This window comes from Theobroma cacao, chromosome 6, assembly GCF_000208745.1.
Source record: "Theobroma cacao cultivar B97-61/B2 chromosome 6, Criollo_cocoa_genome_V2, whole genome shotgun sequence".
Lineage (NCBI taxonomy): Eukaryota > Viridiplantae > Streptophyta > Magnoliopsida > Malvales > Malvaceae > Theobroma > Theobroma cacao.
The window spans coordinates 24614579-24642557 of record NC_030855.1 but is presented as its reverse complement, the minus strand read 5'-3'; the positions used below and the strand labels follow the sequence as shown (position 1 = coordinate 24642557).

Here is a 27979-nt window from a genome sequence, read left to right as displayed (position 1 = left end):
CTAACCACAAACGTGTGTACAAAGCAAATATCACATCGCAACATGCATAGATTGCTTGTTTCATCAAGGACTGCGCAGTATGCAGTCTGTTCTTAAACAAAAACTAACATCTTAGTCTACCACACCTGGCACAAGCTTCCAAAAGTATTCCATGCAAATTTTAAGTTCAACAATTAACTTGAAGTGAGTCAATGAGAGATTAAGAACGCAATTGCAATTGTTGTCTGCATTTGGTTTGGCATAGACACATTTATACAAGATAAAGACTTTGCTTGATGATTTTATATTTTTCTCCACTTGCTTATGGACATCAATGCTGTGTAAATGTTCTTCGAATTTCTGGGAATGAAACTTTTTTCATCTGAGACTTTATAGTTACAGTTGCAGGTAACAGATTGAAAGTTCAAAGACATGAATGTATCTCACTAAAATATCTTTTCTAAAAAGAGGAAAACATATTTTCTTCATTATTCACAAATTTAAGAATTTGGTGGAAAAGAGTGGTGACTATTCAGCCATGTCTTCAATTGAAATTTCAAACATACAGAAGTAGAATTACTTTCTATCTACCCTGCAGCATTGAAATAGTTATTTCATTCGAGTTGCATGGCATCTTTCCTGTTGAAGAAGTATCGGTCTCTGTAAAAAATCTTTCGGTGTAAAATCCAGGTTGTTTAGGTTGAGGAAGAGAAGGATTCTCACTATCCAACATCAGGAGAACTGATGACATTGTAGGCCTGTCTTCAGGTCGTTGCTGTACACACAGGAGACCCACTTGGATACATCTTAACACTTCCAGGGTGGAAACTGGCTTCTCCATGAAAGGGTCAATCATTTCCATGGGCGTGCCTCCATTCCACAATTTCCATGCCTACCAGTACAAAAACACTTTCAGATGGGAATTTAATGCAGAAAGTTTAAAATTGAAACTACCTTAGGTACTTCTTAGAGTTTCAAGTCCAGGAAACTTTTTGATAGCAGCATGGGTGTAAATGTGTTGCAGACAATGATATGGAGCATTAAGGGTCGCCTTTTGTAATTGTCATTACTTGTCTTATCGTTAGGAACAATGTAGAAGTGCTTTCTGCTTTCTACTTAATGTAAGTACTTAAACGTGTTGTTGACTTTTTGGTCTATATAAGTCTTTAATACAGTCAGCTCGGTTCTACGATATATTTTCATTTTTTCGTATCACAGCCCCTAGGCCAAGAAAAACCGGAGAGCTCCAAACCGAGAGGACCTTGAAACTCAGACATGGCATCCACTAGTTTTCCTGCTATCACGCCACCGGTATTTTCTGGTGAAAACTATGCCATTTGGCGGTAAAAATGAAAACTTACCTAAGGGCCTTTAACCTTTGGGAAGTAGTGGAGATGGGAGGAGAGCCACCCGTCTTGAGGGCAAACCCCACCATTGCCCAAATGAAGCAGCACAGTGAGGAGGTTGCCAAGCATTACAAGGCTCTCTCATGCCTGCATTCTGCTGTCACTGATCAGATCTTTACGAAGATCAAGGCTTGCGAGACTGCTAAGGCAGCGTGGGAGAAGCTCAGAGAGGAATTCCAAGTGAGCGAAAGAACAAGGCAAATCCAAGTTTTGAATCTCCTAAGAGAGTTCGAACTACTGATGATGAAGGAGTCTGAAAATATAAAGGATTATGCCGAGAAGGTTATGGGCATTGTCAGCAAGTTGAGGCTGTTAAATGAGGATTTACCTGAAATAAGGGTAGTTTACAAGACGTTTGTAAGTTTACCCGAAAAATTTGAGCCCAAGCTCTGCTCAATTGAGGAATCAAAGGATTTGTCAAAACTCTCTCTAAAGGAGCTGGTAAATGCTCTTCAAGCCGTGGAGCAAAGGTGGGCTCTAAGACAAGAAGAAAGTACCCAAGGTGCCTTCCTAGCAACAAGCAGGGAAAGCTCAATCACTGGTAAGAAAGCAAGTCACAATAACAGGGAAATAAAAAGCAGTGACACCAGAAAATTAGGCAAGAAGGGTCGGTTTCCACCTTGCCCTCACTGCAAGAAACAAAACCACAGTGAAAACCACTGCTGGTATAGGCCAAACTGAAGTGCAGAAGCTGTCCCCAGCTTGGTCACGTGGAGAAATTGTGCAAAAACAAAGGTACACTAAATGACCCCAACACTGAAACTATTTAGGTACTTCCTAAAGTTTCAAGTCTAGGAAACTTGTTGATAGCAGCATGGATTTAAAGGTCTGCTTAAGGTGTTGCAGACGATGTTATGGAGCATTAGGGCTCCCCTTTTGTAACTATTGTACTTGGCTTATTTCTAGGAACTATGCAGAAGTGCTTTCTGCTTTCTATCTAATGTCAGTACTTAAACAAGTGTTGTTGACTTTTTTTGTGTTTATAAGTCTTTAATGCAGCAACGAAAAAAGCCAGCTCAGTTAATGGCTTAACAGAGTCGGTTCTACTTTGATATATTTTCATCTTTTTCTTCATCTTTCTACAATTGTTTATGAAACTAAAGCAGGCTACCAAGAAAAGAAAATGTTCATATCTAAACTCACATGTCCTAGAAGGTTGAGGTCATGGTCAGGATGATAAAATCCTCTGTTCCTCTTTCCACTGACAATCTCTAAAACCAGCACACCGAAGCTGAATACATCAGACTTCACTGAAAAAAGACCCTCTATTGCATATTCAGGAGACATGTATCCACTGCATACAATCAACAAAGAAAATTATTGTAGGTCATTGTAACAATATATACTGTCTTTAGGGAGAGAGAGAGAGAGAGGGGGAGGGTGTTTAACGTACTAAGTTCCAATGATCCTAGATGTGTTTGCTTCTGATTGATCACCTCCAAACGTTCTTGCCAAGCCGAAGTCTGATATTCTAGGGTTCATCTCACCATCGAGGAGAATGTTGCTGGCTTTAAGGTCCCTATGAATGATTCTAAGCCTTGAATCTCGATGAAGGTAAAGAAGCCCTCTAGCAATCCCATTTATTATGTCATATCTATTCTGCCAATTTAGTGAGGTGCCCCTTGTTTTATCTGACCAAGTTCATCTAAGTTAGCAACTCAAATATACAATAAAAAACCAATGTAAAAGGAAAATAGCAAGATGAGCCAACCAAAAATGTAGCGATCCAAACTTCTGTTGGGCATGTATTCATAAATTAGCATTCTCTCTTCCCCATAAATGCAGCATCCCAAGAGCCTAACAAGATTCCGGTGCTGCAGTTTTGCAATGAATATAACCTCATTCTTGAACTCAGTCAGCCCTTGTCCTGAATCTTTCGAAAGCCTCTTCACAGCAATTTCTTGCCCTGTTTGGAGCTTACCCTATAAACATAAAATTGAATACAACATCTGATTTTTAACTCTTTTGCAATGAAAACCAATTTATCTTTTAGACATGTGCAGGAAAATTACCCTGTAAACAGGACCAAAACCACCTTCACCAATCTTATTTGTGAAAGCAAAGTCATTGGTGGCAGATGCAACTGTTAGCCAGTCAAATAATGGTAAGTCCAGATCTTCTTCCTCAGGATTAGGATGAAATTCATGTGTATTGTTCATTTCCTGGGCTGTCAAATTTAGAAACTGTCAGTTTATATGCACATGCAGGTCATTCAGTGAACTTGTCCCCCCCTTTTTTTAAGTCAAACTGAAGTTAATGTCATTTCAGATAAACTGAGGTTAATTCCAAGCTTGGTGTGCCTCAAGAAATAAAATATTCCCATGATTTCTGCATGCTGGTTCTATTCCATATTTAAATACTCCTAACATGAAGTGCATATACATGAATTAGGTGAATTTCCAATGTCAACGTGTCATTTTTTTAACCATTGAAACTATGTCGCAATTAAATTTACCTGGACTCTTCTTCAGGCCTCGCTTTCGAGTAAGATAGCACCAGGTTAATGTCATCAGCAGCAGGACTCCTGAAGCTACCGATATGGAGATGATCACAGCCCTTCGTTTGACATTCTTATTTGATTCTTTACATATCCACCGCACACAAAGTAAAGGCAAACGACAAGCAAAGTAAGGGTCAATCAGTATAAATTCGAGTCATTTTCGATCAAGACACGTTACCATTAGAATTGAACCTTTTGAGTACATGCTAAGGTCAGTCAAGAAAACCCGAATCCTATTTGTAAGAGAGAAAATCGAAATGAACCCTTTTTTCTTTGTCCATTTTTTATTTAGTTCTTGATTTCCTTTTCCAAGTTTTCTACTAAGCCAATTCAACACCAATGCGTGGTTGATTTGTCTTGGGACTCACGATTAAGTATATAATAAGTACTGATTAATAAATATTTTTAAAAGTTATCCTATCATGCTAGAATATGGAGAGCCTGATGTAATGCAAATGGACTTTGGTGTTAATTAGTAATAATGCAGGCCAGCATGTCTCAATCAAAACAAATAGGAAAATATGAATCAAACAATCTTAAATATTTTATTTTTTTTAAAGTGATTTTATTCAATTTCAATACTGAAATGTCATTTCAAATCTCTCGTCTAATTAATTATAAACTCTCATAACATCAGAATCCCAATATGGCATCAGACTTCCATGCCATTTTAATCTTAAATCTATTCCAACATTTTTTAAACATATGTAATCGAACATTGTTAAAAAAAAAAATTGAAATTACCAATCTAGAGATAATCTTTGTAAATGTGAACAAATAATGCATATTGCAAAATAAAAGGGATAGGAGAAGTAATTTAATGTAATTTTGATAAGGTTTACTATATTTATCTAGAAATAAATGTTTCTAATTAGGTAAAAAAGGATTTATGATGTCAAAGCCAAGAGAAACCAGAAAAAACTTGGGCCAGATTCATAGAATAACACTTACCAAACTCTGAAGCATCCATCCTGACATACAGATCCTTCCCATATTCCTCTCGGCTATACTGCCTAACATCTATCAAACTCCCAAACCACATCACGCATCCACTAACCTCAACCTTAGCATAAGCTACGCAGGAACAGTTCCTCAAGCAAGCCTGCTCACACTCCGATCTACTCATCATAGAGTTACTGTCCAAAATCTCTGAATGGTCTGGCAACTTCAGACCCGTAAACTTAAAGAACTTTGTGGCCGAGCTACAATTCCAGGATGTCCTTGCAACACACCCTTCAGACCAATCTAAAGCATTCCAGTCTCGTGGCACTCTTGGGGTAAACCCAAACGGACAATAGCAAACAGAATCCCTGTTTATGTCGCAAAATCCATTAGGACCGCAAAGCGCGTACTCGTCGCATCGGACAGTCTGCATAATCATTATGACTGCCCACTCACCACGCCTGTCGTTCCATGTTACATGTTCAACCACACCTGACTGGTTTAACACGAATCTTGAAATGGTATTCTTGTCAAGGTTTTCAAATGAATAGTAAATCAACTCGGTATTGCTGACAAAAAGAGGATTGAAAACTGCGTTTTCTTCAAACCTACGGCTGCCACCAAATCGGAGACCATCCCAAGGGCCACTTCGATACACTATTTCTGTTCCTTTGCGAGCAAATAACTGTGGAAGACCCTGATGGTCAACTTTGTATGTATAATCCCCTGTAGATGGATCCTGAAGACTTCTCCAAGAACTAAGGTACCAGCCGTCGCCAGTTTGTAGGCTCCATCCGAGTTTCATGCCTGGTATCAATGTGTCACAGGGATAATCAAAGCTTTGCCATAGATAGTTTTCACTGGAAACATCTTTGACAACAAGGTTCCCTGTGTCTAGGAGCTGCAAAACTGGATTATTTGAGGTTGCCGATGAATTTGAAAACCAGACAGGGTTGCTTGATTGGTTTCTCAGGATGATAACGTTTCCAGTGGCAGTGATCATAAGGACACCTGATGAATCTGTAAGCGGGTTGTTTTTGTTGGCCACCCAAAAAACTGTTTGTTGTGGAACGTTTTTAAACCATATTCCAATGTATCGATAGTTTGAATTCCAGGGACTGAAGAAGCCTAATTCGAAGTGTCCACCTGCAGAAACAAGAGTTTCACCAGTGTCTGTTAGATTCTGGTTTGAAGCTATGGTATCAATGGCGAAGGAGGGTTTCAAGAGGAAGGAGAGCAAGGTGAAACAGGTGAAAATGGAGAGACGAGCCTCCATAGATGATGCCAGTTACATTGCTTGAACATAGCGCGTATTTGAATGGTAATTAAGGATTCAGAGAGGGAAGAATTGACTAGTACATAAATTAAGTTTTTTCCTGAAGACAAGTAGTATTCATATTGTTTACGTTCCTGCAGGTCATTCACACAGAAGACGAAGTCGATGGCCTCGACCTACTCTATTAGAATTAGAATATCTTATTCTTTTGTACTCCACTTATGCACAAGTCTCTTTTATGCCAACAAAAGTCTTTAGCAAAGTGATAAAAGACTTTGGTTGGCATGAAGCCTTAGTGCTAATAAAATCACTTTTCAAAAAAAATTAAAAAGAATTAGAATATCTGTATTGCAACTTGAACTATTAACTTCAGGTTTCTGTAGGGCTATTTTCCTGAAGAATTTGGTGGTAACATCCGCTGCCGCCCACGTTTGTGTTTATTGAAGGGCTTCTTGCACTGTCAATGTAACACAAGGTATTTTTGGCTAGGCCAGGAATCAATCTTCACAAGCATGGGGACATTGGAAATAGAATAGGGCATTGTCATGTTTCTTGATGCAATTACTAAAGCATAAAGTCATATGCAACAGAAAATATATTTGTATTCAAGTGATTTCTGCGAATTCGAACAGGGGATACTCAGGGAAAAACAGGGAGACATTAAGTTGTCTCCATGCTCCCCCGAATATCCCCTGTTTTTCCTTTCTAAACAAGCACCACATTAAAATATGTAGCTGATACAATATGTTCACGTATCGAATTGGAAGTTACAAAGACATAATAAAGCAATTTTTTAATAAAATTTTACACTTAAATTTTCAAAGAGAAAATTATACAGTTTTACATATGGCTTGCAACAAAAACATAGAAAAATGCACACAGCGAGATTAACTCTTCTATCTACCCTGTAACATCGTAAAGGTTACCTCATTTGTAGTCCTATGAGGCACCTCGCTGGTTGATGCTGAAATGGATCCAATAAGAAACCTTCTTGTGTAAATCCAGGCTGCTTGGGATGAGGCAATGAAGGTTGCTCACTGTCTAACATCAAAAGAACTGAGGGCATTGCTGGCCTATCATCTGGATGTTCTTGCACGCATAGGAGACCCGCATGGATGCATCTTATTTCTTCTATGTTGTAACTGATTTCTCCATCAGAGCATCTCCCAGCTGCAAGGCTTTGTCTTCATTCCATAATTTCCATGCCTAAAACAGTTCTAACCTTATCTTAGAATCTAAGTAAAAGTTTGAAACAAAAAGTAAGCAAAAAACAAATTAAATTGGTCTGCACAGAAATGAAAGATATCAAACTCACATGTCCTAGAAGGTTCATGTCATGGTTGGAATGGTAAAATCCCCTTTTCCTTTTCCCACTTATTATCTCTAAGACCAATACCCCAAAACTAAAGACATCAGATTTCACCAAAAAAAGTCCTTCTATTGCATATTCAGGAGACATATAGCCACTGCAGAAGATAAGTAAAATAAATCAGTGAATGTAATACAATGCATGCATGCATATGCGCTGGTATCAGTAGAGAAAAAGGCAAAGAGAGTGTTGTTGCACATACTAAGTACCAACAACCCTAGTCATATTTGCTTCAGTTTGATCAGCTCCAAATATTCTTGCCAAGCCAAAATCTGATATTTTGGGATTCATATCTCTATCTAGGAGAATGTTGCTGGCTTTGAGATCCCTATGAATGATTCTTAACCGTGAATCTCAATGAAGATAAAGAAGTCCTCTTGCAATCCCCACTAGGATGTCAAAGCGTTTCTGCCAGTCAACTGATATTTCACTTTCTTGATCTGTATCATTTTATGGTGTTTCAAAAATATTATAAAGCAGAAGATTCAGTAATTAGAAATTATAAAGTTTTCTTGATAAGAACTAACTGTATAGATGGAAGTCCAAACTTCTGTTGTGCATGTACTCATAGATCAACATCTTCTCCTCTCCATGAATACAACATCCCAAAAGCTTCACAAGATTCCGGTGCTGAAGTTTTGCAATCAAGATGACCTCATTCTTGAACTCTTGGAGGCCTTGCTGTGAGTCTTTTGAGAGCCTTTTCACAGCTATTTCTTGTCCTGTTGGGAGTTTACCCTGTACTTGATCATAATTTGGTGTTAGCATATAAACCAGGAAACCAATGCAGCTTCCTGTGGCTTGCTTGGTATTCGATCTTTTCAACCTACATTTTAATTTTGTTATGGAGTCGCTACCTTGTAAACATGACCAAATCCACCTGCTCCAATTTTATTTGTGAATAAGTAGTCGTTGGTTGCAGTTGCGACAGTAACCATGCCAAATGAGGGCAGGTCTAGGGCTTCCTCCCCAGCACCAGGGTCATAACCTTGATTTGGATTATGCACAATTTGCACTAACATTTTGGCAAATAATCAGCAACAAATACAGAAAATCAAGTGCATACATACCCCTCAATTGATGGCAAATAAAGGAGGATAATTATTTACAAATTAAAATAAGAGAACTCAAGACTGGAGAAATATTTGCAGGAGTGCTTAAAATTACCTTGTCTCCTTTTATGGCCTCTCTTCAAAGTACGGTAACAGCTAATTAAAACCAGCAGGAGTACCCAACAAAAAACAGTGACTATAACAATCAGCATCTTATGTCTGACTCTTTTTTCTGATTCTCTCAGCATCAACAAGCGGATGGAAATAAGTAAGACATAAGAACCGACTTACAGTTTTAGAAAATGATTTAATTATTCTGATATGTTGTGGGCAACATTAGAAGGTGGAATCCGTGGAGTGAATAGCATTATAGCAGCTAAAAATGCAAAATCTTTTGATGAATGACTATGCTTACTATGACTACATAACCTTAAACATTGTCAAATTTTCTTTCCTTGCAGAGAATTTTAACAGATGAAGGAAGCAAAACAATTGACTGAATATCCAGGGTGCGCAGGATGAGTGCAACTGAGAACGTGGAAGGAAAGAAAGTATAAGAGAATATTAAGAAAAAACAATAAAGGTTTCTACCTTGCTGCTATAAATTACGGCAGCAACCCAGCTACCAACTGATGTTGATCAGTGTCTTAATGGAAGGCAGACCCCGGTACCTAAGTACTATTACCTTCTCATATTATCTTTTAAGAAAATGTAAATGATAGAAGATGCCATTAAATTGACAAGCAAAGAAGCTTTACTCATTTGGGCCTTTCATCCAAAGTGTGTACTATTGCTTAACTGTAATGATGTTTTCAATAATGGGCTAAGATTGTGCTTGTATTAACCCCTCTGAATAAAGAAAAATATGCAACTGAAATAACTGGGTTCTTGTACTGTCAGAGTCAAAATTGTCTTAGTTATAGAAGCTCTTACCAAGTTCCAATGTAGCCACCCTAATGCATAAATCTTGCCCACCGTTGGTATACTCTCTCATATCAAGCAGGCTCCCAAACCACATGACACACTTATTCGCATCAGTTCGAGCATATGCCACACAGGAACAGTTCCTTAAGCAAGCAACTTTACATTCCATTCGATTCATAGATGCCCCTTGGAGAAACTAGTGTGAATTGTCTGGCAACTTCAGGCAGGAAATCTTCCTAAATCCCTTAACCATGCTGTAGTTCAATTCTATCCTCCGACTACATCCCCCAGACCAGTCAAAACCATTCCAATCTTCCGGTCTTTTTGGAGTGAACCCACTGGGGCAGCGGCAGTAAAGTTCCTTGTTCACATTACATATGCCATTAGGACCACACTTCGCATAAGCATCACATTCATCTCTCTGCAAATTGTACACAACAACCCACTCTCCACGCCTTTCGTTCCACGTTAGGTGTTGAAGCAAGAGTGATTGGTTTAATACGAGCCTTGAAATGCTGTTGTGTTTGTTTTCGAATGAATATTAGACGGAGGTCGAATTGGACGCAAAGATAGGCTTGAAAAACAGTGTTTTCTTGGAGTTTAAAACTGCCAAATTGGACACCATCCAACGGACCACGTCGGAAACTTATATTTGATCCACTGCGAAGAACAAGTTGTGGAAGGCCAATAGCTTGTAACTGGTTTGTATAATCTCCAGGAGATGGATCTTGTAGACTCCTCCATGATGACAAGAGCCAGTTTTGATTGGTTCGTAGGTTCAATCCAAGCTTCATGCCTGGAATCAACGTGTCACACGGATGATCAAAACTCTGCCAAACGTACCTGTCACTATTAGCATCCTTAACAACAAGATTTCCTGTGTCTAAGAGCTTCAAAACAGAATTGTTTGAAGTTGTCGATGAATTTGAAGACCAAATGGGAACAGTTGATTCGTTTTTATGAATAAACATGTTCCCCGTGGAGGTTATAGTGAGGGTGCCTGATGAATCAGTTACTTGATCGTCTCTGTTGGCAACCCAAATAACTGTTTGTTGTGGAACATCTTTAAACCATATTCCAACGTAATGGTTGTTGGAATTCCAGGGACTGAAGAATCCTAACACAAAACTTTGTCCAGCGGAAACAAGACCTTCACCGTTGTCTCTGAGAGTTTGATTTGGAGATAGGGTGTCAACTGCCGTGGACAATTTGGCGGTGCGAAATGTGAGATAGAAGAAAATGGAAAAGAGGATCACCATAGATGTATAATATCAGTTGACAGTTACAGTACTATCTCCAGATATATACATATATATATATATATGTATATATCAAGGACGAAAGAGCAAATTTAACAAGTTGATAAGCTAAAAACTTTCCTAGAAGTAGAAGTAAAATCTGTACTTAATTTCTTTTAAAAGAAAAAGAGAAGAAATCTCTGTGATCAAACCCCCAGAATGGGAAATTTGTCCTAGAATGCAACTGTTTCCAACTTTGACAGTTGCTTTCAGGCTTTACATTTGCAGCCTTCTCTTATGATTCAAAGCGTTATTGTTCCTTATCGTATATAAAATATATGGTAGAAGAATATGAGCTCTACAGTAACATATTTATCCAGCTCTGTTGACTTTCCTGGCTTTCATTTTCTTGGCAATAGCCACGCTAAAACACCATGGACTCAAGGCAGGATTATGTTTAATTACAAAGGTGACTGTCAGAAGAACCAAAAACAAACAAAATTTCCTCATTCTTTCCAAACAAAAGACGAGGAGAATGGCGGAAAAGCCAATTCTTGATTACTACTTTTTCCGTCAAAAACCAGCAGCGGTCTCCTTTGGCAAAGTTAATATACAGACCAAGTGCAGAGACTTTTCAGGACATCAGAAATGTAAACAGCTTTTGCTTCAAACAGTTCAATTTATATGTTAATTTTTGGTCATGTGGTTCTATGAATTGTTTTCGAGTGTATCATCTTCATGGTTGATGTGCTAAACAATTCTTTATTCATTTTAGTACCCTTCCTCTAGTACCCTCTTTGATGTTTGATGGGCAGTCCATCTACATATACAATTTGCTGCTTAATATTATCCAAGAAATCTTCCATTGCAGATAAGCCATACGATATTCACAAAATATGAAATTTTATTGCAAATTGCTATTAAGGAGTGAAAGGAATTGTTAATCAGTTGAAATACTTGAAGCAGCATTGTTGAGTGGATATGTAAATCCCTCTTAAAACCAGAAGTAATTAAAAGATAATGATAAAACTTTTTTCCCAGTGGATGAAACCTACCTCTGTAAAAGCCAGGTTGTTTTGGTTGAAGCAACATGAGATTTTCACTGTCCAGCTTTGGCAAAGCAGATAAAATTGCAGGCCTGTCTTCAAGACGTGCTTGTACACAGTAGGCCAACTTGGATGCATCCTAACCCCTCCGAGAGGATAGTTGAGTTCTCCATCAAAATATCTGTTTGTTCCAAGCCCCTAGCTTCAATCCACAATTTCCACATCTTACACAAAAAAATGGAGGAACTCAACAGGAAACATTTGTTGTAAACTAGAATGTCCTTAGAGATTAAGATCATCATCCGGATCATAAGAACGCTTTATTCTTCTTCCTGATAATTATCTCAAGGACAAGCACGGCAAAACTAAGGACATCATATTTCTGTTGAGAAGAGTCCATCTTTTGCATAATCAGGAGTTCAGAGGCAGCCTAGCTTGCACGATATCAGATAAACCTGGTAATACAAGCCTTACGGTGCCTCACAGGGTCACGACTTAGCAAATGTATGCTAGACTCTACCTGGCAACCTTGTGCTAGTTGTATGCTATTTCGTGTCGTGATTGAATCTTGAAAAACAAGGCCTCTTCGAATTTAACTCTGCTCTTTGCTATGTGAAAGTATACTGAATTTGTATAATTACTGAACTAGGCCTATCGTCCACCTAAGTCTGTGACAGTCAGCTCATTGGCTGTATGCAGATTATTTACACTCGATGAAGTATCTCCGCCTGAAGAAATTTCTGTACAAAAGCCAGGTTCTTTTGGCTGGGGTACCATTATGCTCTCATTGCTCAACATCAACAACACTGATGACATTGTTGGCCTATCTTCCATCCGCTGCTGTACACACAGAAGACCCACCTGGATGCATCTTACCACTTCATTCTCAGAAATTGTGTCCTCCATCAATTCATCCATTAGTTCAAGTGGATTCCCTTCATTCCATAGTTTCCATGTCTAAAAGGATTCAAACAAGTGTGTAAAATGTCATGTTGACATCCCATTTCATTAGAAAAATCATATTATTAAGCAAGAAGAAAAATTGGGTAAAGTTTTTATTCTTATCCTTACATGTCCAACCAGGTTTAGATCATGGTCAGGGTGATAAAATCCCCAATTCTTTTTGCCACTTACTATCTCTAAAACCAAAACACCATAGCTAAACACATCTGATTTCACTGAAAAATGCCCACCCATTGCATACTCTGGAGACATATAACCACTGCCAAAAGATAAGAATTTTAGTATCTTTAACATTAGAAATGAACTTCAACACACAATTAGAGTACTTACTATGTTCCAATTACTCTTTTGGTCATTTCTTGTGTTTTCTCTCCAAAAATCCTAGCTATGCCAAAATCTGAAATTTTAGGATTCATCTCGCCATCCAGTAAAATATTACTTGCTTTAAGATCTCTATGTATAATTCTCAGCCTGGAGTCTTGATGCAGGTACAAAAGTCCACGTGCAATCCCAATAACAATGTCAAAGCGCTTCTTCCATGTCAAAAATTTTCTTCTCGTTTTATCTGCCAAAATGTTAACAGTAACAGTTGTTAAGCATTGTTTGTCTTGTAATTGATAAATCTATAATGTAAATCGAGAATCATGTAAATGACTGAAACAGTCAGAATTCAATTATCAGATGAACAAACCAAATAGGAACTGGTCCAGGCTTTTGTTGGGCTGATACTCATAGATTAGCATCCTTTCTTCTCCCTGGATGCAGCACCCCAGAAGCTTAACAAGATTACGATGTTGAAGTTTAGAAATCAGAATCACTTCATTCTTAAATTCTCGGAGGCCTTGTCCAGAGTTCTGAGAAAGTCTCTTCACTGCAACTTCTTGTCCAGTGGGTAAGACGCCCTACAGAACATATCAAGCATCAGATATACGATCTTTTGCTATCTTGTTGTCATAGTTGATTTAATCACAAAAGGCAGTAACATAAGCAATGAGAATGACCTTGTAGACTGGACCAAATCCACCCTCTCCAATCTTTTTCTCAAATGAGAATTTATTAGTGGCTGCTGAAACAACATCTAGCCCAAAAAGAGGTAGTTCTAGGTCTCCCTCCTGAGTTTCGTCATTGGTATCTCTGTATGAATTGTTTTCACTTATTGCTGCTACAGGGGAATCAAGCAGCTAATTAAAAGAAAGACATGCCTCTCGTGCTTTTGTGTAAGTGTAACGGAAGTGCTACTCGATGTGATCAATTACTAAAGTAAAACTCTTCCAATATAATAAAATCTACAGGAAATAAATAGTTAGCTCAAATTGTCATAAAAATGATTCAGTTCCTTACATTCTGTCACCTTAGACTTTCTCAAATAAATTTTTTGGATGAATAAAAAGTATAAAGCAATTGTCTATTACTTTTGCACCTCTTCTTATCAGAAACAATGTGCCACTTAATTATCAGATAAGCTCATTTAGATTGAACTGTTGAGAATTATCAGGAAGAGAACTTTATCAATGTGAAAGTATTGGAGCTGCTCCACACTTTCCACAAGTGGCTTGTTGCCAATCCACTACAACTTAACAGGTAAATAGTTTATTCTTAATTCGTTTAATAAAATCCAGGGCAGCCATATATAGTCTGCTTAGGTTCACTGTAATGGATTCCGCTACTGTCAATTCTGTCAACACGCAATTTTTGCTTGCTACTGCTTAAGAATGGCAGTGGCTACAAACAAGATGCTTTGCAGATGGGAAATGAAGAGTGCATAATTAGTTAATTGCAAATGTTAGTTCATTTTATAGATTTCAGTCATGATAGACCTCAAAGATCACGTGGATTTTGGTGTAGATAAAAAAAAAAAAGCATTAGCAAAAAGATCAGCAATCAATCAGGTAAATTGGGGTTCTTACCTCTTCTGATCTTTGCCTTTCTTGTTAGGTAAATGCGCCATACAAGGACCCCAAGAAGCATGCCTAAAACTATTGACATGGTGATTAGAGCAGCTACCTTCACTCGTTTCTTCCTCTTAGCATCAGCAATTGACTCTGGCCACCGAACAATGTTCCAAAAATAAATTACTCTGTTCTATATTCATACACCTTACTGGGTTGAGGTCAAGGGACTATTTTTGCTGATAACATCATTAATGTAGTAATGTACAAAAACTAAGTTTATATGGCCTTTCAAGCTTACAATGAAGAATATTTCATCCAAGCATATGGCACAAGCCAGAGAGCACTCCGACATAAGGAAGATGGCCAACAGAGATCTGGTTCACATCTGGAGAAAACTTTGGTCTATTATCCATTGAACATGACCTGCTCTAGGGAATCTAAAGCTACCTATCAATCTTCCAGTTTGAATTAACCACCACACTTTAAGTCAAGAAATGGCATGCAAAGGGCAGCCATGGAGCAATTATTATACAGACTCTTTACTAACTTGACTACCAAATGCAAATTACCTCACCAGTGATCAGTGAATTATAATTCTGGGAATATCATAAAAGTACAAAATATGGGTCAATTTCCTAGAGAAGTCAATCAATGCAAAGAGTAAATTATTACCATATAAAGGTTCATTTGAGTATGTGTGTGTATTTTTTGTGCCAATTAGCTGGCAGTGCATACCTAATTCTGCTTGTGCCATTCGAATGTAGAGGTTGCTCCCACCATTCGGAAAGTATTTCATGTCAACCAAATCACCAAACCACATAACACAATCTCCCCCATTTCCATGAATATCTATCTTGGTGTAAGCCATACAAGAACAATTCTTTAAACACTCTGCCTCGCATTCCTCAAGGCTTAAACTAAAATTTCTATTTGTCACTAAGTGAGAATTATCAGGTAACTTCATTCTGTCGTACTTGACAAAGCCATCTCCGTTCTGACAATCCAAACCCCTTTTCCTCACACATCCATCTGACCAATCGATCAGTCTCCAACTTTCTGGAGACTTGGGTGTAAAACCCCTCAAACATCTACAATTAGGATCATCAGCATAGCAGTTGCCATAAGGCCCGCATGACTCGTACCTATCGCAACTGTCTCTTTGCAAGGTCACCATAAGTGCCCACTCATTGCTATGGTTCGTCCATGTGAGATACTGAAGCAACCCTTGCGATGTCACTATAAACCTTGACAGAATTGAACTGTCATCAACTTTAAACGTGTAGTAAATCTCTTCACGGCTTGAATTGAACTCTGGAGTGTAAACAGGATTAGGCCTGAGCTCATTGCTGCCACTGAACCTGACCCCATCCCATGGTCCCCATCGGTACTCTTTCTGGTCCCCCTTCCTGAGAACCAATTCTGGGGCCTCAGGTGGGTCCAGGCTGAATGTGAATTCCCCCGTTGCTGGGTCATCAGAGGAAAGCCATGATGTCATATCTCGTTTCAAACCTGTCTTAAGGTTCCAACCAAGTTTCATGCCAGGCAACAACGTATCAGTTAAATAATCAAAACTTTGCCATAAATAATCCCCACCATCGCCAGTTAGCACAAGGTTGCCATTGTCTAAAAGCTGTAAGACAGGATTGCTCAAGGCCCTGGTGACATTAACAAACCAGATAAAAACTGTACCATTGGAAAGAGAAAGTGCACCCTGAGGGTTAAACACAAGTGATCCTGAGGAGCTAGTTATGGGGTCGTCCCTGTTGGCAACCCACACCACAGTGAGAGGATTAATGTTCTTGTACCATATTCCCAGGTACCTGCGACTGGAGCTGCCAAGAGAAAAGAACCCAAATTCAAACCTTTGCCCAGAGGAGACCAAGGTCTGGCCATCTTTCAGGGTGTTGTTCGCTGCTAAGGTATCTGCCGCTGTTGCAGAGGGGATTTGGAAGGCTAAAGAAGCGAAAACGTAATAGATTACGAGAGAGAAAGAAAACTTCATTGTTTTGGACTATGGGGAGACGAAGGAATCATGAAAAGATGTATCCCTAACATTTTGTTTTGCTTTTCCGTCATTAACTTTAAAAAGTCAAAGAGTCCAACAACGACCTTCGACTGCTCTGTTTTGGACCTTTGGGTCTTCTGTAGCATTTGAATATGTTCTATCAGGACAACTTGCTGGTATTTGCTATTCAAATGTAATATATAAGTATTACGACGTTGTCAATCACCTCCTTCCCTTAAAAGTATGTCTTAACCAGTGAATAGGTCAATGATTTGTCTCCTTTTCAAACTAAGGTATGGAAAAAACGTCATGCCGGATAAAGCACAAACCTTCTCCAAGCGTGATTGGGTAGTCATCATCTTGGACTTTTTCCCAATGATTCTTCTAGAAATACAGTGAATGCGATGTGAACGTTCTTAATTCTCGCTTATTGTATCAGGTTCTTGCTTGAATGGCATTTTTTCGTACTTGTATATTATTTTGTACCACACAGTGTGTAAACTTTACAACCTTGCGGCGACTCTAAGACAGCAGTCTCTCTACGGAACTCAACTACTGACAGTGACAATTCATAAATTGTCATAGGCACGAAATGTTGTAAAAAGTTTGAATTGTCTAAGTTTGATCGCTTATGACGATAAAACTAAGTTCACATGGCTGTAGAGACTAACAAAAACTAAACTGGAGAAACCAAGAATTGTAAGTTTCAGTAAACCTTGAAAACCGTAATGGATAATGAGTACAAGTATATATGATTGGGACAAAAATGAATGTTTATATATTCCATTAATACTGAAGCAGGCTATCTTCCAGATAAAGCAGTGACAGTTAATTCATGGGCTGTGCACAAATTTTTCCCACTTGATGTATCTGTGCCTAAAATCTCAGCACAAAAGCCAGGTTCTTTTGGTTTGGATAACAGTGTACTCTCATTGCTCAACATCATTACCACAGAGGACATCATAGGCCTGTCTTCTGTTCGTTGCTGCACGCATAGAAGACCGACTTGGATGCATCTCACCACCTCATTCGCCGAAAATGAGTCCTCCATGAATTCATCCATTAGTTCCAGTGGATTCCCTTCATTCCATAGTTTCCACGCCTGAAACAACAAATTGAGTTTGTAATTAAGTTTATCAGAATGCAGCATTGAAGTTAAAAGTTGTATTAAGCCAGAACAAGCTCTTGTAGTCTTTAGACTTAATGATATACGTACATGTCCCAGAAGGCTTAGATCATGGTCAGGGTGACGAAATCCCCAGTTTTTTTTGCCACTTACTATCTCTAACACCAAAACCCCGTAGCTGAATACATCCGATTTCACTGAAAAGCGTCCGCTCATTGCATATTCTGGAGACATATAACCACTGCAGAACAAAGCAAAAGTTTCAGAATTCATACTAGTAGATATGAATTCAAGTATTCACCTAGCACTTGCAGACATACTATGTTCCAATTACTCTTCTGGTCTTTTCTTGTGTCCTTTCTCCTCCAAAAATTTTTGCTATGCCAAAATCTGAAATTTTGGGGTGCATCTGGTCATCTAATAAGATGTTGCTTGCTTTGAGATCCCTGTGTATAATTCTTAATCTAGAGTCTTGATGTAGGTAAAGAAGCCCTCTGGCAATCCCCATGACAATTTCAAAGCGCTTCTTCCAACCTAAAAAGTTTCTCCTTGTTTTATCTGGACATGTCAAATAGTCAAAATTGTCAAGCCCTAAGAACATCATGTCAATCGAAAGAAAGATATGCTAATTACAAATGGCTAGATGACCAGAGTCCAGACCAAATAGGAAGCAGTCCAAGCTTTTGTTTGGCAAATACTCATAGATTAACATTCTTTCTTCTCCTTGAATACAACATCCCAAAAGCTTAACAAGGTTACGGTGTTGTAGTTTAGAAATCAGAATAACTTCATTCTTGAACTCTTGGAGGCCTTGTCCAGAATTCTTTGAGAGCCTCTTCACTGCAATTTCCTTTCCAGTGGGTAAAACACCCTGTACAATACCACATCAAGCATCAGAAATCTCCTCACATGCAAAGGAAAAGTAAATCCTAATTCAGGGTTTTCTTTTTCTTTTTTTTCTTTTGATGGTGTTTTGTTATCTTAAAGTAACCATGTCTTCCTTGATTACTATAACATGATTAATGATAATCACCTTGTACACTGGACCAAATCCACCCTCCCCAATCTTTTGCTCAAAAGAGAATTTACTAGTGGCTGCCGAAACAGTACTAAGATCAAAAAGTGGTAGTTCCAGGTCTTCCTTCTGATATTGTTCTTTAGCATCCCAGAACATATTGTTTCCATTTCTAGCTGTTACAGAGGAATTAATTAGCTAAAGAGATGGGATTAATCAGAGAAAAAGATTTCCTATTCAAACCTATAATGTTAATCAAAAGCTCCTAGCCTGCTATTGTCTACTATGGCAATGCCTAACAGAGGTGGTTGAGTACGTGAAATGAAAATGGTAATCAAGATCACACCTTAAACATCAACTGGGATCTTTAAAAAAGAAGAGGGTCCATAACCTCAATTGAATTGAGTGCAAAGTAGACAGTTATAGTGCCAATGAGGTCTTACCTCTCATCTTTCCCCTCACTTGAAAATTGCACCACCCTGCAACTCCAAAAAGAAGCATGCCAAAAACTGATAACATGGTGATGACTAAAGCTATCTTCACTTTCTCTTTCCTCTTAGCATCTGAAATTGATTCTGGCACCAAAAAATTGACAAAATAAACATTTTGTTCTGTATTTTAAAGGTTTTCTGCTAAAGCCATTGACATTTAGAAGCTAGGCTTATACTAGCTTACATGAATCTTCTGTCTAAGTGTGGTATGATCAGATTCAGGAGTCTTCTATGACTCACAGGCCCAAAAGGGTATCAAATTTTAGACCCTTCATTTCCAGGGAAACAAAGTGGTTAAAAAAACTAACAATTTTTTAGGATTGAGTTTAAAAATAAGTGCAGGACTGAAATTTATGGGGTGGGTGTAAGCTGTCAAGCAGTTATTAAACTTACTCTCCTTCTGAGTAGCCTAATCATGTGCTTATTTTCGTTATCCTAATCACTCAATCCTACATTTTCGAATTTAACCTTAGGATATAATTATAGGTAAAATATAACAGTGAAATCCTGTTGAATGGTTGATTTCAATATTCAAAGAGCTATATCTATTCATTGGAAATGTAAATTACAGAGGTTCTTTTTCAGGGTTTCTTCCGTGTTAAACCAGCCAATAAAATGCAACGCATACCAAATATTGGATTGGAAAACATTGAAAAACATACCTAATTCTGCCCTTGCCATTCGAATATAGAGGTCCTCTCCCTCAGGATATTTCCTCAAGTCAACCAAATCACCAAACCACAGTATGCAGTCTCTCCCATTTCCATGAATATCTATCCTGGTGTAAGCCATGCAAGAACAATTCTTCTGACACTCTGCTTCACATTCCTCAAGGCTCAGACTCCTATTTGCTGCTAAATGTGCATTATCAGGCAACTTCATTCGTTCGTACTTAACAAAGCCATCAGCATTACTGCAATTTAAATCCCGATTCCTAACACACCCTCCTGACCAATCTATCAACCGCCAATCCTCTGGTGACTTGGGCTTAAAACCTTTCAAACACCTACAATTAGGATCACTACTATAGCAATTCCCATAAGATCCACACAACTCGTATCTGTCACAAGCATCTCGTTGCGGAGACACTATAACTACCCACTCATTGCTATGGTTGTTCCATGTGAGATGCTGAATTAAACCTAGCGGTGTCACCACAAACCTTGACAAAACTGAACTTTCTATAACTTCGAACGAGTAGTAAATCTCTTCAGGGCTTGAATTAAACATTGGTAAATAAACAGGATTGGGCTTCAGCCTTTTGCCACCACTGAACCTGACCCCATCCCATGGACCCCACCTGTTCTGTTTCTGGGTCCCCTCCCTGACAACGAACTGTGGAGTCTCGGGTTGTTCCAGGCTGACCGTGAATTGCCCGGCTGCTGGGTCATCTGTGTCAATCCACGATGTCATATAACGGTTCAAACCTGTCTTGAGATTCCATCCGAGTTTCATTCCAGGCAATAAATTATCAGTTATGTAATCAAAACTTTGCCATATATAAGCACCGCTGCTGTCAGTCAACACAAGGTTGCCATTGTCTAGCAGCTGCAGGATAGGGTTGCTCAAGACCCTGGTGACATTAACAGACCAAACAAAAACTGTATCATTAAGCAGAGAGAGTGAACCCTGAGGGCTAAACACCAGTGATCCCGCGGTACTAGTGATGGGGCTATTCCTGTTAGCAACCCAGACAACGGTGAGGGGTATGTTCTTGTACCATATGCCTAGGTACCTATGACTGGAGTTGCCTGGACTGAAAAACCCAAGTTCAAAGATTCGGCCGGGGGAGACCAAGGTCTGTCCATCTTTCAGGGTGCTATTTGCTGCTAAGATATCTGTTGTTAGTGTTGCTGTTGTTGCGATGAAAGAAAAGAAAATATTGCAGGATGCGAGAATGAAAGGAAACCGCTTATCTTTCATGTTGTAGGAAATCGAGGCAGAAGACGAAATTCTTGTTGTGGACGACTGGTTTTTGGGTCGTTTCATCAACCAGAGAAGATCGGTTGACCAACTAAGCTTTAATAGTGAAAATTCAACGAAATTCTACTTCATATTATTTTTATATTGAAACTTTGCTGGAAGTTCAGATACGGTGATTTCTGATGGAATGATTTGCTGTTCAGTAGCCATCTACTGAACGACAATTTGTGCTGAACAATTCAAATGCCAAAAACAGTATCCACAAAGATCAATGGTTGTCAAATAAAAAAATCTTTCTTATTCTGATGTGCTATAGTTTGCAGAAATGAAAGTACACATTTCCTGCTCAACTAACATTGGTTGATGTCAAGGTGTTACACCAGCCCCCATTCACATTGCTTGATGTCAACTTCTTACTTTAGTTCTTATTAGTTTATTAGTATTTCTGCCTAGTTTTCAAACCTTGAGGTGACAACAGTCCCCACAAGGGACAGTGGCCCAATAAAATAAACCACGACTCACATTTTTGTTGGCTTGAAAATAGAAACTAAAAAGAATATATTGTATTCACAAGTTTAACACCACCAAAGTTTCACCAATACCCAAAACTGCCACAAAAATTACAGCTAAGGCTGTCATGAAAATCCAGCAGAATGTACAAGGGGAGCTTTTTTGAGATACACAAACACCCTAGATGAGGCAGGAACTTCCATTACCTGGCATCTAGCATTGTAACTGTGACTTGGTTCACAGTGCATGATTCATCTTGCTTACTGTTAGATGAATCAGTTTCGAGAGTACTTCTTCGTCCTAGGCAAAAGCCAGGGGTTTTAGGCTGGGGCATTGTTGCTGTTTCACTATTCAACATCAAAACCACGGTCGACATACTTGGCCTGTCTTCTGCACGCTCTTGCACACACAAAAGGCCAACCTGTATACACCTAAGTACTTCTTGTGCATTATAGGAATCACCTACTGCTGAATCTATTAAGTCCATTCCCTTCCCTTCTTTCCACAATCTCCAAGCCTGCAATAATGGGAGTCATATTCAGTATTTATTGAGTGACATGAAAAGCTTTCGCTACTATTAAGAGTATAAGCATTAGTAGAAATATGAATGTGGTACTCTGCTTACATGGCCAAGAAGGTTGAGTTCACTGTTTGAGTGATAAAATCCTCTGTTCTTCTTGCCACTTACAACCTCCAACACCAGAACACCAAAGCTAAAAACATCTGATTTTGCTGAGAAGAGACCATCCATTGCATATTCAGGTGACATATAGCCACTGTGTATCACAAGGTATATTAGGATGAGGAACTACTTTTAATTTTACAGTTTCAAGCTAGTAGAGAAATCAAGTTTACAATACTTACTAGGTTCCAACTACTCTCTTAGTATTTGCCTCTGTTTGATCACCACCAAAAATTCTAGCCATGCCAAAATCTGAAATTTTCGGGTTCATTTCTCCATCAAGCAAAATGTTGCTTGCTTTGAGATCTCTATGGATGATCCTAAATCTGGAATCCTGGTGAAGATATAGAAGTCCTCGAGCAGTGCCGCAAATAATGTTGAAGCGCCTTTGCCAATTTAATAAGGAGCTTCTTGCTTTATCTGAAAAAGTTTTCAACTACTATAAATGCCATGAATGTAAAATTGTTACGTTAATCAAATTTCTTAATTAAAGAGAACCCTGTTGAGTTCATTAAGTTGTTAGAGGGACTAACTGAATAAAACCGAATCCAGGCTCCTGTGTTCCATGTACTCATAGACTAGCATCTTCTCATCCATCTCAATGCAGCAACCAAGAAGTCGTACAAGATTCCTATGTTGAAGCCTTGCAATCAATCTAACCTCATTCTTGAATTCTTCAGTCCCTTGCCCAGAGTTCTTTGAGAGCCTTTTTACTGCTATTTCTTGACCCTCAACCAACCTACCCTGGCATTAGCATTTATATTTGCAGGGTTAGATTTTAAGAGCATCTGTGGCTATTTGCATGCAGTAGTATGTTTTGTATCATTGAATTTACCATGTATACGCAGCCAAAACCACCTTGCCCAAGTTTTTTTTCATCAGAAAAGTTATCTGTAGCTGTTGCTATGGTATCAAAATCAAACAACGGTAATTCTAGTTCATCAGGTTGACTTTCAGCCGAGAATTCCTTCTTACTTGAGATAACCACCTCATTCAGTAGAAAATCTTGGCTTCTTTCATGAGGACCTGTAGAACCAAAAACATAAAATTTTAAGACCTAAAAGAATGTAGGGAGAAATATGTTTACTCGCTCATCCAAACTCAAGTTACCTTTCTTTCCTATTTTTCCTTTATTTTGCATTGCCTTTCTCTTCCATACCACATAGGCTATCAGCCCTAAAAGCAAAACACCAGCACTCACCGTAATGCCTATGATTAGAGCAGTAGTGTTCCCACCATCTCCTGAAATAATTTAGGCATTATATTAAGAATTTTTTGGCAGAAAAAAAGATGCTTATAGGCTTAAGGCCTACCCTCTGTCACTTCCACAAATTACTCAAATGGTTACCATTTCTTGTTTTCTGGGAAGTTATTATATTCCCATTCCTATATAGTTGAGCTAGGCCTGTGGTCAGGAGTTTTCCCAGCATGTCAATGATCAAAATATAAACGGTAAGTTCACATTAGATATGAACTCATAAATATTGAAAACACACGTATTATAAAATGACAACCGCAGCAACAGAAACCGTGTCAGCTGGCTGAACCTGCACCAGGGTTCCCAGTGTGATGAACCAGCTTGGCTATCTGTCACCAGTCATTGCTCTAATAGGTCATCTTCCACACAGCACAAACAATGAATTACGCAAAGCCATGAATGAGACAGCGGTCACAGAACCAGTAATTAATGTGGCTTCACCGAAGCATACAGCCAATGCTGTTTTGCCAAAGTCTACCCCTTCTAATGCATTCACTTCAGACCATAAATTTTCACTACTTTTTAGTTGCAACGTAATTTCAGTAGGGCGTCCAATTCCATCCATCCAAATGGGAATCTTTTCAGGACGTCATCATATTTATTAGTAGAAACTTTAATAATCGAAGCAAACAAAGATCTCTGCCATTACTCACGTGGACCTTCTCTCATGTATTCTCACAACCTTTTCCCAACTAAGTCAGTCGGCTGTATACAACTTGAACTCGACAAGGACAGGTTCTTAGACCAGTGCCTCTAATGATCTTTCTTAAATGAATGCGATTTGGGCCAAAACATTCCACCCATTTAGGTGGTTTATGGGGCAAAGGGCTTATTAACTCTCCTCTAAGAAGCCTAATTTAGGCCTGAATTTTCAACAGATCCTAGCCCAAGTGGGGTTAAGGGAAAGAGAGTGGGCGATTAGGTCCTAGACCTAGACCTTAAGAAGCCTGGAATTCTTCTTTTCCAAAGAACTTTTTTATCCGGTAACATGCAGCACACAGTTCATAAGCGATTACAATCACTGAAGTCACTCATATTCGACTAGTCATAGTTGATTTGTTCATTATTATTGATACCAAACGTAAAAACAAAGATATATGGCATTTGCTCTGAATAAGAGCAAGGTTAATGGCGTTTAAACCAATATACTAAGATTTGGTAACGCTTTGGCTTTTTCTTTTAAGAGAGTGGCATGAAAAGGTATTGTATTAGGTAAAGAAAGGAAAGAAACCTGAAAACGATATGGAGCTACTACCCTTTTCATTTTAAGACCTTTATCAAAAAGAAAAAGACAGAGAAGGAAACACCTCCCCCACTGGACCCACAGAATTATTGTCCTGCGTGAAATATTGAAATTGTACAGTACCATTAACACTGTAATTTGCTTAGATTTAACTTCAGGACGCGAAAATGAGAAAGTACCACAAAGTCTAGGCTCTAAACATTGGCTCCGAGGTAACCCACACCAAGTCAAAAACGTCGGCACACTGTGTGAAAAAGAACAGGACCACTATTTATCTCTTTTATTGTCTTCGAAAGGGTTGTAGGTGGGAGAGTGGGGACATTGAAAACAGTAACATCTTTCATTAAGCAATTATGTCACGGAACCAATCATGGGAGTGGTTCAGCTAGCTTCACTCCGACACTCGGACTCTATCCTCTGACAGACAACCTTATCACCCGTTGATTCACGAAAGAATCGAAGATATTCAAAAGGGTGCCTGGGATCCACGCATGTTCTAACAGTGATCTGACACACGTGGCTCAAAAAAAGTTCAGTCACCTGTGAATTGTGGTTCGAAATTGTACCAAAACGATAAGAAAATTTTCAAAAGCTTGTCGTATTTCCAGAGATTGTACTTCTAGAATTGTGGGGTTAGCTAAGCTTCAGACCGAACATTTGTGCCATTCAATGTTTCCATACCTGTTTTTGTTTTTGGGGTTAAGATAATGTTTCCAAGCTTGGCTCAACTAATGTGACCCTCAAGCCCTCAACCTCCAAAACAGGGGATTCCCTGTTCTAGTTGACTCGATTAAACCGAGTCAGATTATGCATAATTAGTTATGAAAAACAATTCCAAGTGAAGATTATTAAAGAAAGAGAATTTTGAAACGTACCTAGATCAGAAGCTGCCAATCTAACAAAGAGATCTTGACCACCACCATCTGTATATTGCCTCATATCAATCAGGTCACCAATCCAAATAACACAACCTTTGCCTCCATTTCGAATATCTGAGTTAGAATAAGCAGTACAAGAACAGTTCCTGGAGCACAAAGCTGCACAATCCTTTAGGGTCATATTTTTGTCCACGAATGAAGAAGTACCTTCTGGCAGCTTCATATTAGGCAGGTGCAAGAACTTGTCCTTGGTGCAATCTAGATCCGTCTTCCGAATACACCCACCAGACCCATCCCTCAAATTCCATGCTTGCTGATTCTTGGGACTGAACCCTTTTGGGCATTTGCAAACTGGAGATGCGTTGCTGTCACATATACCATACTGACCGCACTCCCGGTAATTGTCACACTGGTCTTTTGGTGCGTACCAAAATGGATTCCATTCTTCAGTATCAGGGATCCATGTTAATCTTTGAAGAGTCCCAGTTGGAGTAACTATCAACCTGGAAAACAAGTTCTTGTTTGTTATAGAAAATGAGTAGTATACCTCATCTTGGTTGGTGACAAAGTTGAAGCTGATATAATCAAGAGGTTTCATTTCCGGAACACCGCTAAACCTTAGACCGTTCCATGGACCGCTTCTGTATTCTCTCCTTTGCTTGTTCCACAAGAATATTTCTGGAAATCCATGATAATCTAGCTTGAATGAGAAATCCCCAGATGAAGGGTCTCCTTTAGTTCTCCAAGCTGTTAAGAATCTGTTAAACCCTGCGTTTAGATCCCATCCAAGCTTCATATCTGGTAATAAAGTATCTGTAGGGTAATCAAAGCTCTGCCAGAGGTAATGGTTGGTCTCATCGTTGATGTTTGCTTCTTTTAGAACCAAATTTCCAGAGTCCAACAACTGTGCAACAGGGTTGTCACCCTTTGTTATGTTTGATGACCATACAAGATTCTGTCCTTGGTCAAGAAGAACGATGTTTCGATCCTCCAGCTTGAAAATACCTGACGAGTTCGCGAGTGGTTTGTCTCTGTTGGCAATCCACACGTATGTTCTGACAGGAATGTTCTTGTACCATATCCCCACGTACCATTCACCTGGATTTTCCAGGGTGAAGAACCCAAACTCGAAAACATCACCTGGGGAGACGAGAGTTTGGTTATTTATGATAGACTGAGTAGCAGTTAAGGTGTCAATGGAGAAGGAAATTGTTGGGAAGATAGCTAGGAAAGCGAAGAACAAGAAGAAGCTACAAAAATGGTGATTTCTTATAGTTCCCATTCTTCACTTACTCTGGCTCTAGGAGTTCCTCTCTCAAACTGGTGGAGCTGGTTTGTTCATTTTGAAGACATTTGGTATGGTTTGATAGGAGAGGATGTTGACTCTTTGATGCCTTTATTCTCCTCGGTTTCTTCGTTTCGTCTTTGAATTTGGCATTCAAAAAATTATTGTAACAGTAAACTTAGAATAAATAATACGCCTGGTTTGGCTTTGTACATGCCTTTCACAAGGTCAAAGACTGAAAACGGGAAGATCACCTAACCATCTTTTTATATTTATGAACAGGAATGTGCTCTACGGCTCTCCTCTTTCCCTGGTATTCTCTGTTGGGAATGGGCATTTCACATTTCACAAAGAAAACGAACGGTTTCACACGCGGAATGGTGCTGGGCTTGGATATGGCCCTCGGAAAGGGACACTTCTTGGACAGAGCTGGACCCTCCCACCAAACTAGTGAGCGTGCCTTTTGAGTCTTGGACGGTTGGTATTCTACTTGGATTTTGCTGTTTATTTCTAATTTTTGTCAATTTAGTCAAAAATAAAAAAGAAAAATCCAAGTCATCTAAAAATAGTCATCATGACCAAACCCCCCTTTGAAAATTGTTCTCTCCTTTGCTTTAAATTCATTGGACAGGACAAGCTTGTGTGCTTTTTATATAGAATTTGCTAAGACAAGTTTAGTCAGACTACCAAACATAAGTAAAAAATCTTTTGGGGGCTTTGTTAATCCTAGTTTTGCTTTCTTGTTATTTAATTTAGAATCCAAATCTTTTGTTTGTCGTTCTTGATGTGGAACTTTGCAAAAACTAAACCTTCTTGGTGCTGGTGAGATACTTTCTTTAGCCAATTAGAAAGGGGAGGCTGATGGGCTTTACACGTTATTTAAAACCTCATTTAATTTCTTTATTTAATTAACTATGATTGCAATCACGCTAGTTGATATTCCTATAAAAAGTTGTTTGTAGACAGAGTCAACAGT

At 38.8% G+C, this 27979-nt stretch overlaps 4 protein-coding genes, 1 long non-coding RNA gene and 1 pseudogene across 13 annotated transcripts; 1 reads left to right on the top strand and 5 right to left on the bottom strand.

The window, feature by feature from the left end:
* LOC18597006 (G-type lectin S-receptor-like serine/threonine-protein kinase At4g27290) lies at positions 333-6327 on the bottom strand. 4 transcript variants are annotated; one of them, XR_001928485.1, is made up of 8 exons: positions 4837-6327; positions 3841-3966; positions 3398-3552; positions 3097-3307; positions 2779-3016; positions 2529-2679; positions 1714-1895; positions 1216-1638 (listed from the first exon to the last, which is right to left on the bottom strand). XR_001928485.1 is itself a non-coding variant. In XM_018123213.1 (7 exons), exons 1-7 carry the CDS (start codon positions 6101-6103, stop codon positions 563-565), a joined length of 2457 nt encoding a protein of 818 aa, XP_017978702.1. In that variant the 5' UTR covers positions 6104-6327; the 3' UTR covers positions 333-562. The 4 variants fall into 4 exon arrangements, 2 of the variants coding, with proteins under 2 accessions (XP_017978702.1, XP_017978703.1); XR_001928486.1 differs by having other exon boundaries at positions 1753-1895; XM_018123213.1 differs by lacking the exons at positions 1216-1638; positions 1714-1895 and adding an exon at positions 333-871.
* LOC18597005 lies at positions 6963-10707 on the bottom strand (annotated as a pseudogene).
* Positions 11494-16793, bottom strand: LOC18597004 (G-type lectin S-receptor-like serine/threonine-protein kinase At4g27290). Of its 3 annotated transcripts, none has more exons than XM_007025811.2 (7): positions 15323-16793; positions 14603-14737; positions 13697-13857; positions 13387-13597; positions 13026-13260; positions 12804-12954; positions 11494-12689 (listed from the first exon to the last, which is right to left on the bottom strand). In XM_007025811.2, the coding sequence occupies exons 1-7, from the start codon at positions 16587-16589 to the stop codon at positions 12384-12386; spliced, it is 2466 nt and encodes an 821-aa protein (XP_007025873.2). In that variant the 5' UTR covers positions 16590-16793; the 3' UTR covers positions 11494-12383. The 3 variants fall into 3 exon arrangements, with proteins under 3 accessions (XP_007025873.2, XP_007025874.2, XP_017978701.1); XM_007025812.2 differs by having other exon boundaries at positions 13697-13854; XM_018123212.1 differs by lacking the exon at positions 14603-14737 and having other exon boundaries at positions 13697-13854.
* LOC18597003 (G-type lectin S-receptor-like serine/threonine-protein kinase At4g27290) lies at positions 17281-21426 on the bottom strand. Of its 2 annotated transcripts, XM_018123209.1 has the most exons (7): positions 19887-21426; positions 19177-19308; positions 18752-18909; positions 18379-18589; positions 18039-18276; positions 17809-17959; positions 17281-17694 (listed from the first exon to the last, which is right to left on the bottom strand). In XM_018123209.1, the coding sequence occupies exons 1-7, from the start codon at positions 21211-21213 to the stop codon at positions 17395-17397; spliced, it is 2517 nt and encodes an 838-aa protein (XP_017978698.1). In that variant the 5' UTR covers positions 21214-21426; the 3' UTR covers positions 17281-17394. The 2 variants fall into 2 exon arrangements, with proteins under 2 accessions (XP_017978698.1, XP_017978699.1); XM_018123210.1 differs by lacking the exon at positions 19177-19308.
* Positions 21691-27274, bottom strand: LOC18597001 (receptor-like serine/threonine-protein kinase SD1-8). Of its 3 annotated transcripts, none has more exons than XM_007025807.2 (7): positions 25716-27273; positions 23450-23581; positions 23175-23365; positions 22873-23083; positions 22522-22759; positions 22283-22433; positions 21691-22174 (listed from the first exon to the last, which is right to left on the bottom strand). In XM_007025807.2, exons 1-7 carry the CDS (start codon positions 26998-27000, stop codon positions 21860-21862), a joined length of 2523 nt encoding a protein of 840 aa, XP_007025869.2. In that variant the 5' UTR covers positions 27001-27273; the 3' UTR covers positions 21691-21859. The 3 variants fall into 3 exon arrangements, with proteins under 3 accessions (XP_007025869.2, XP_017978695.1, XP_017978694.1); XM_018123206.1 differs by lacking the exon at positions 25716-27273 and adding an exon at positions 23688-24651; XM_018123205.1 differs by lacking the exon at positions 23450-23581 and having other exon boundaries at positions 25716-27274.
* On the top strand, positions 26581-27481 carry LOC18597000. Its single transcript, XR_001928501.1, has 2 exons — positions 26581-27074; positions 27286-27481. It is a non-coding gene; the product is annotated as an uncharacterized LOC18597000 (long non-coding RNA).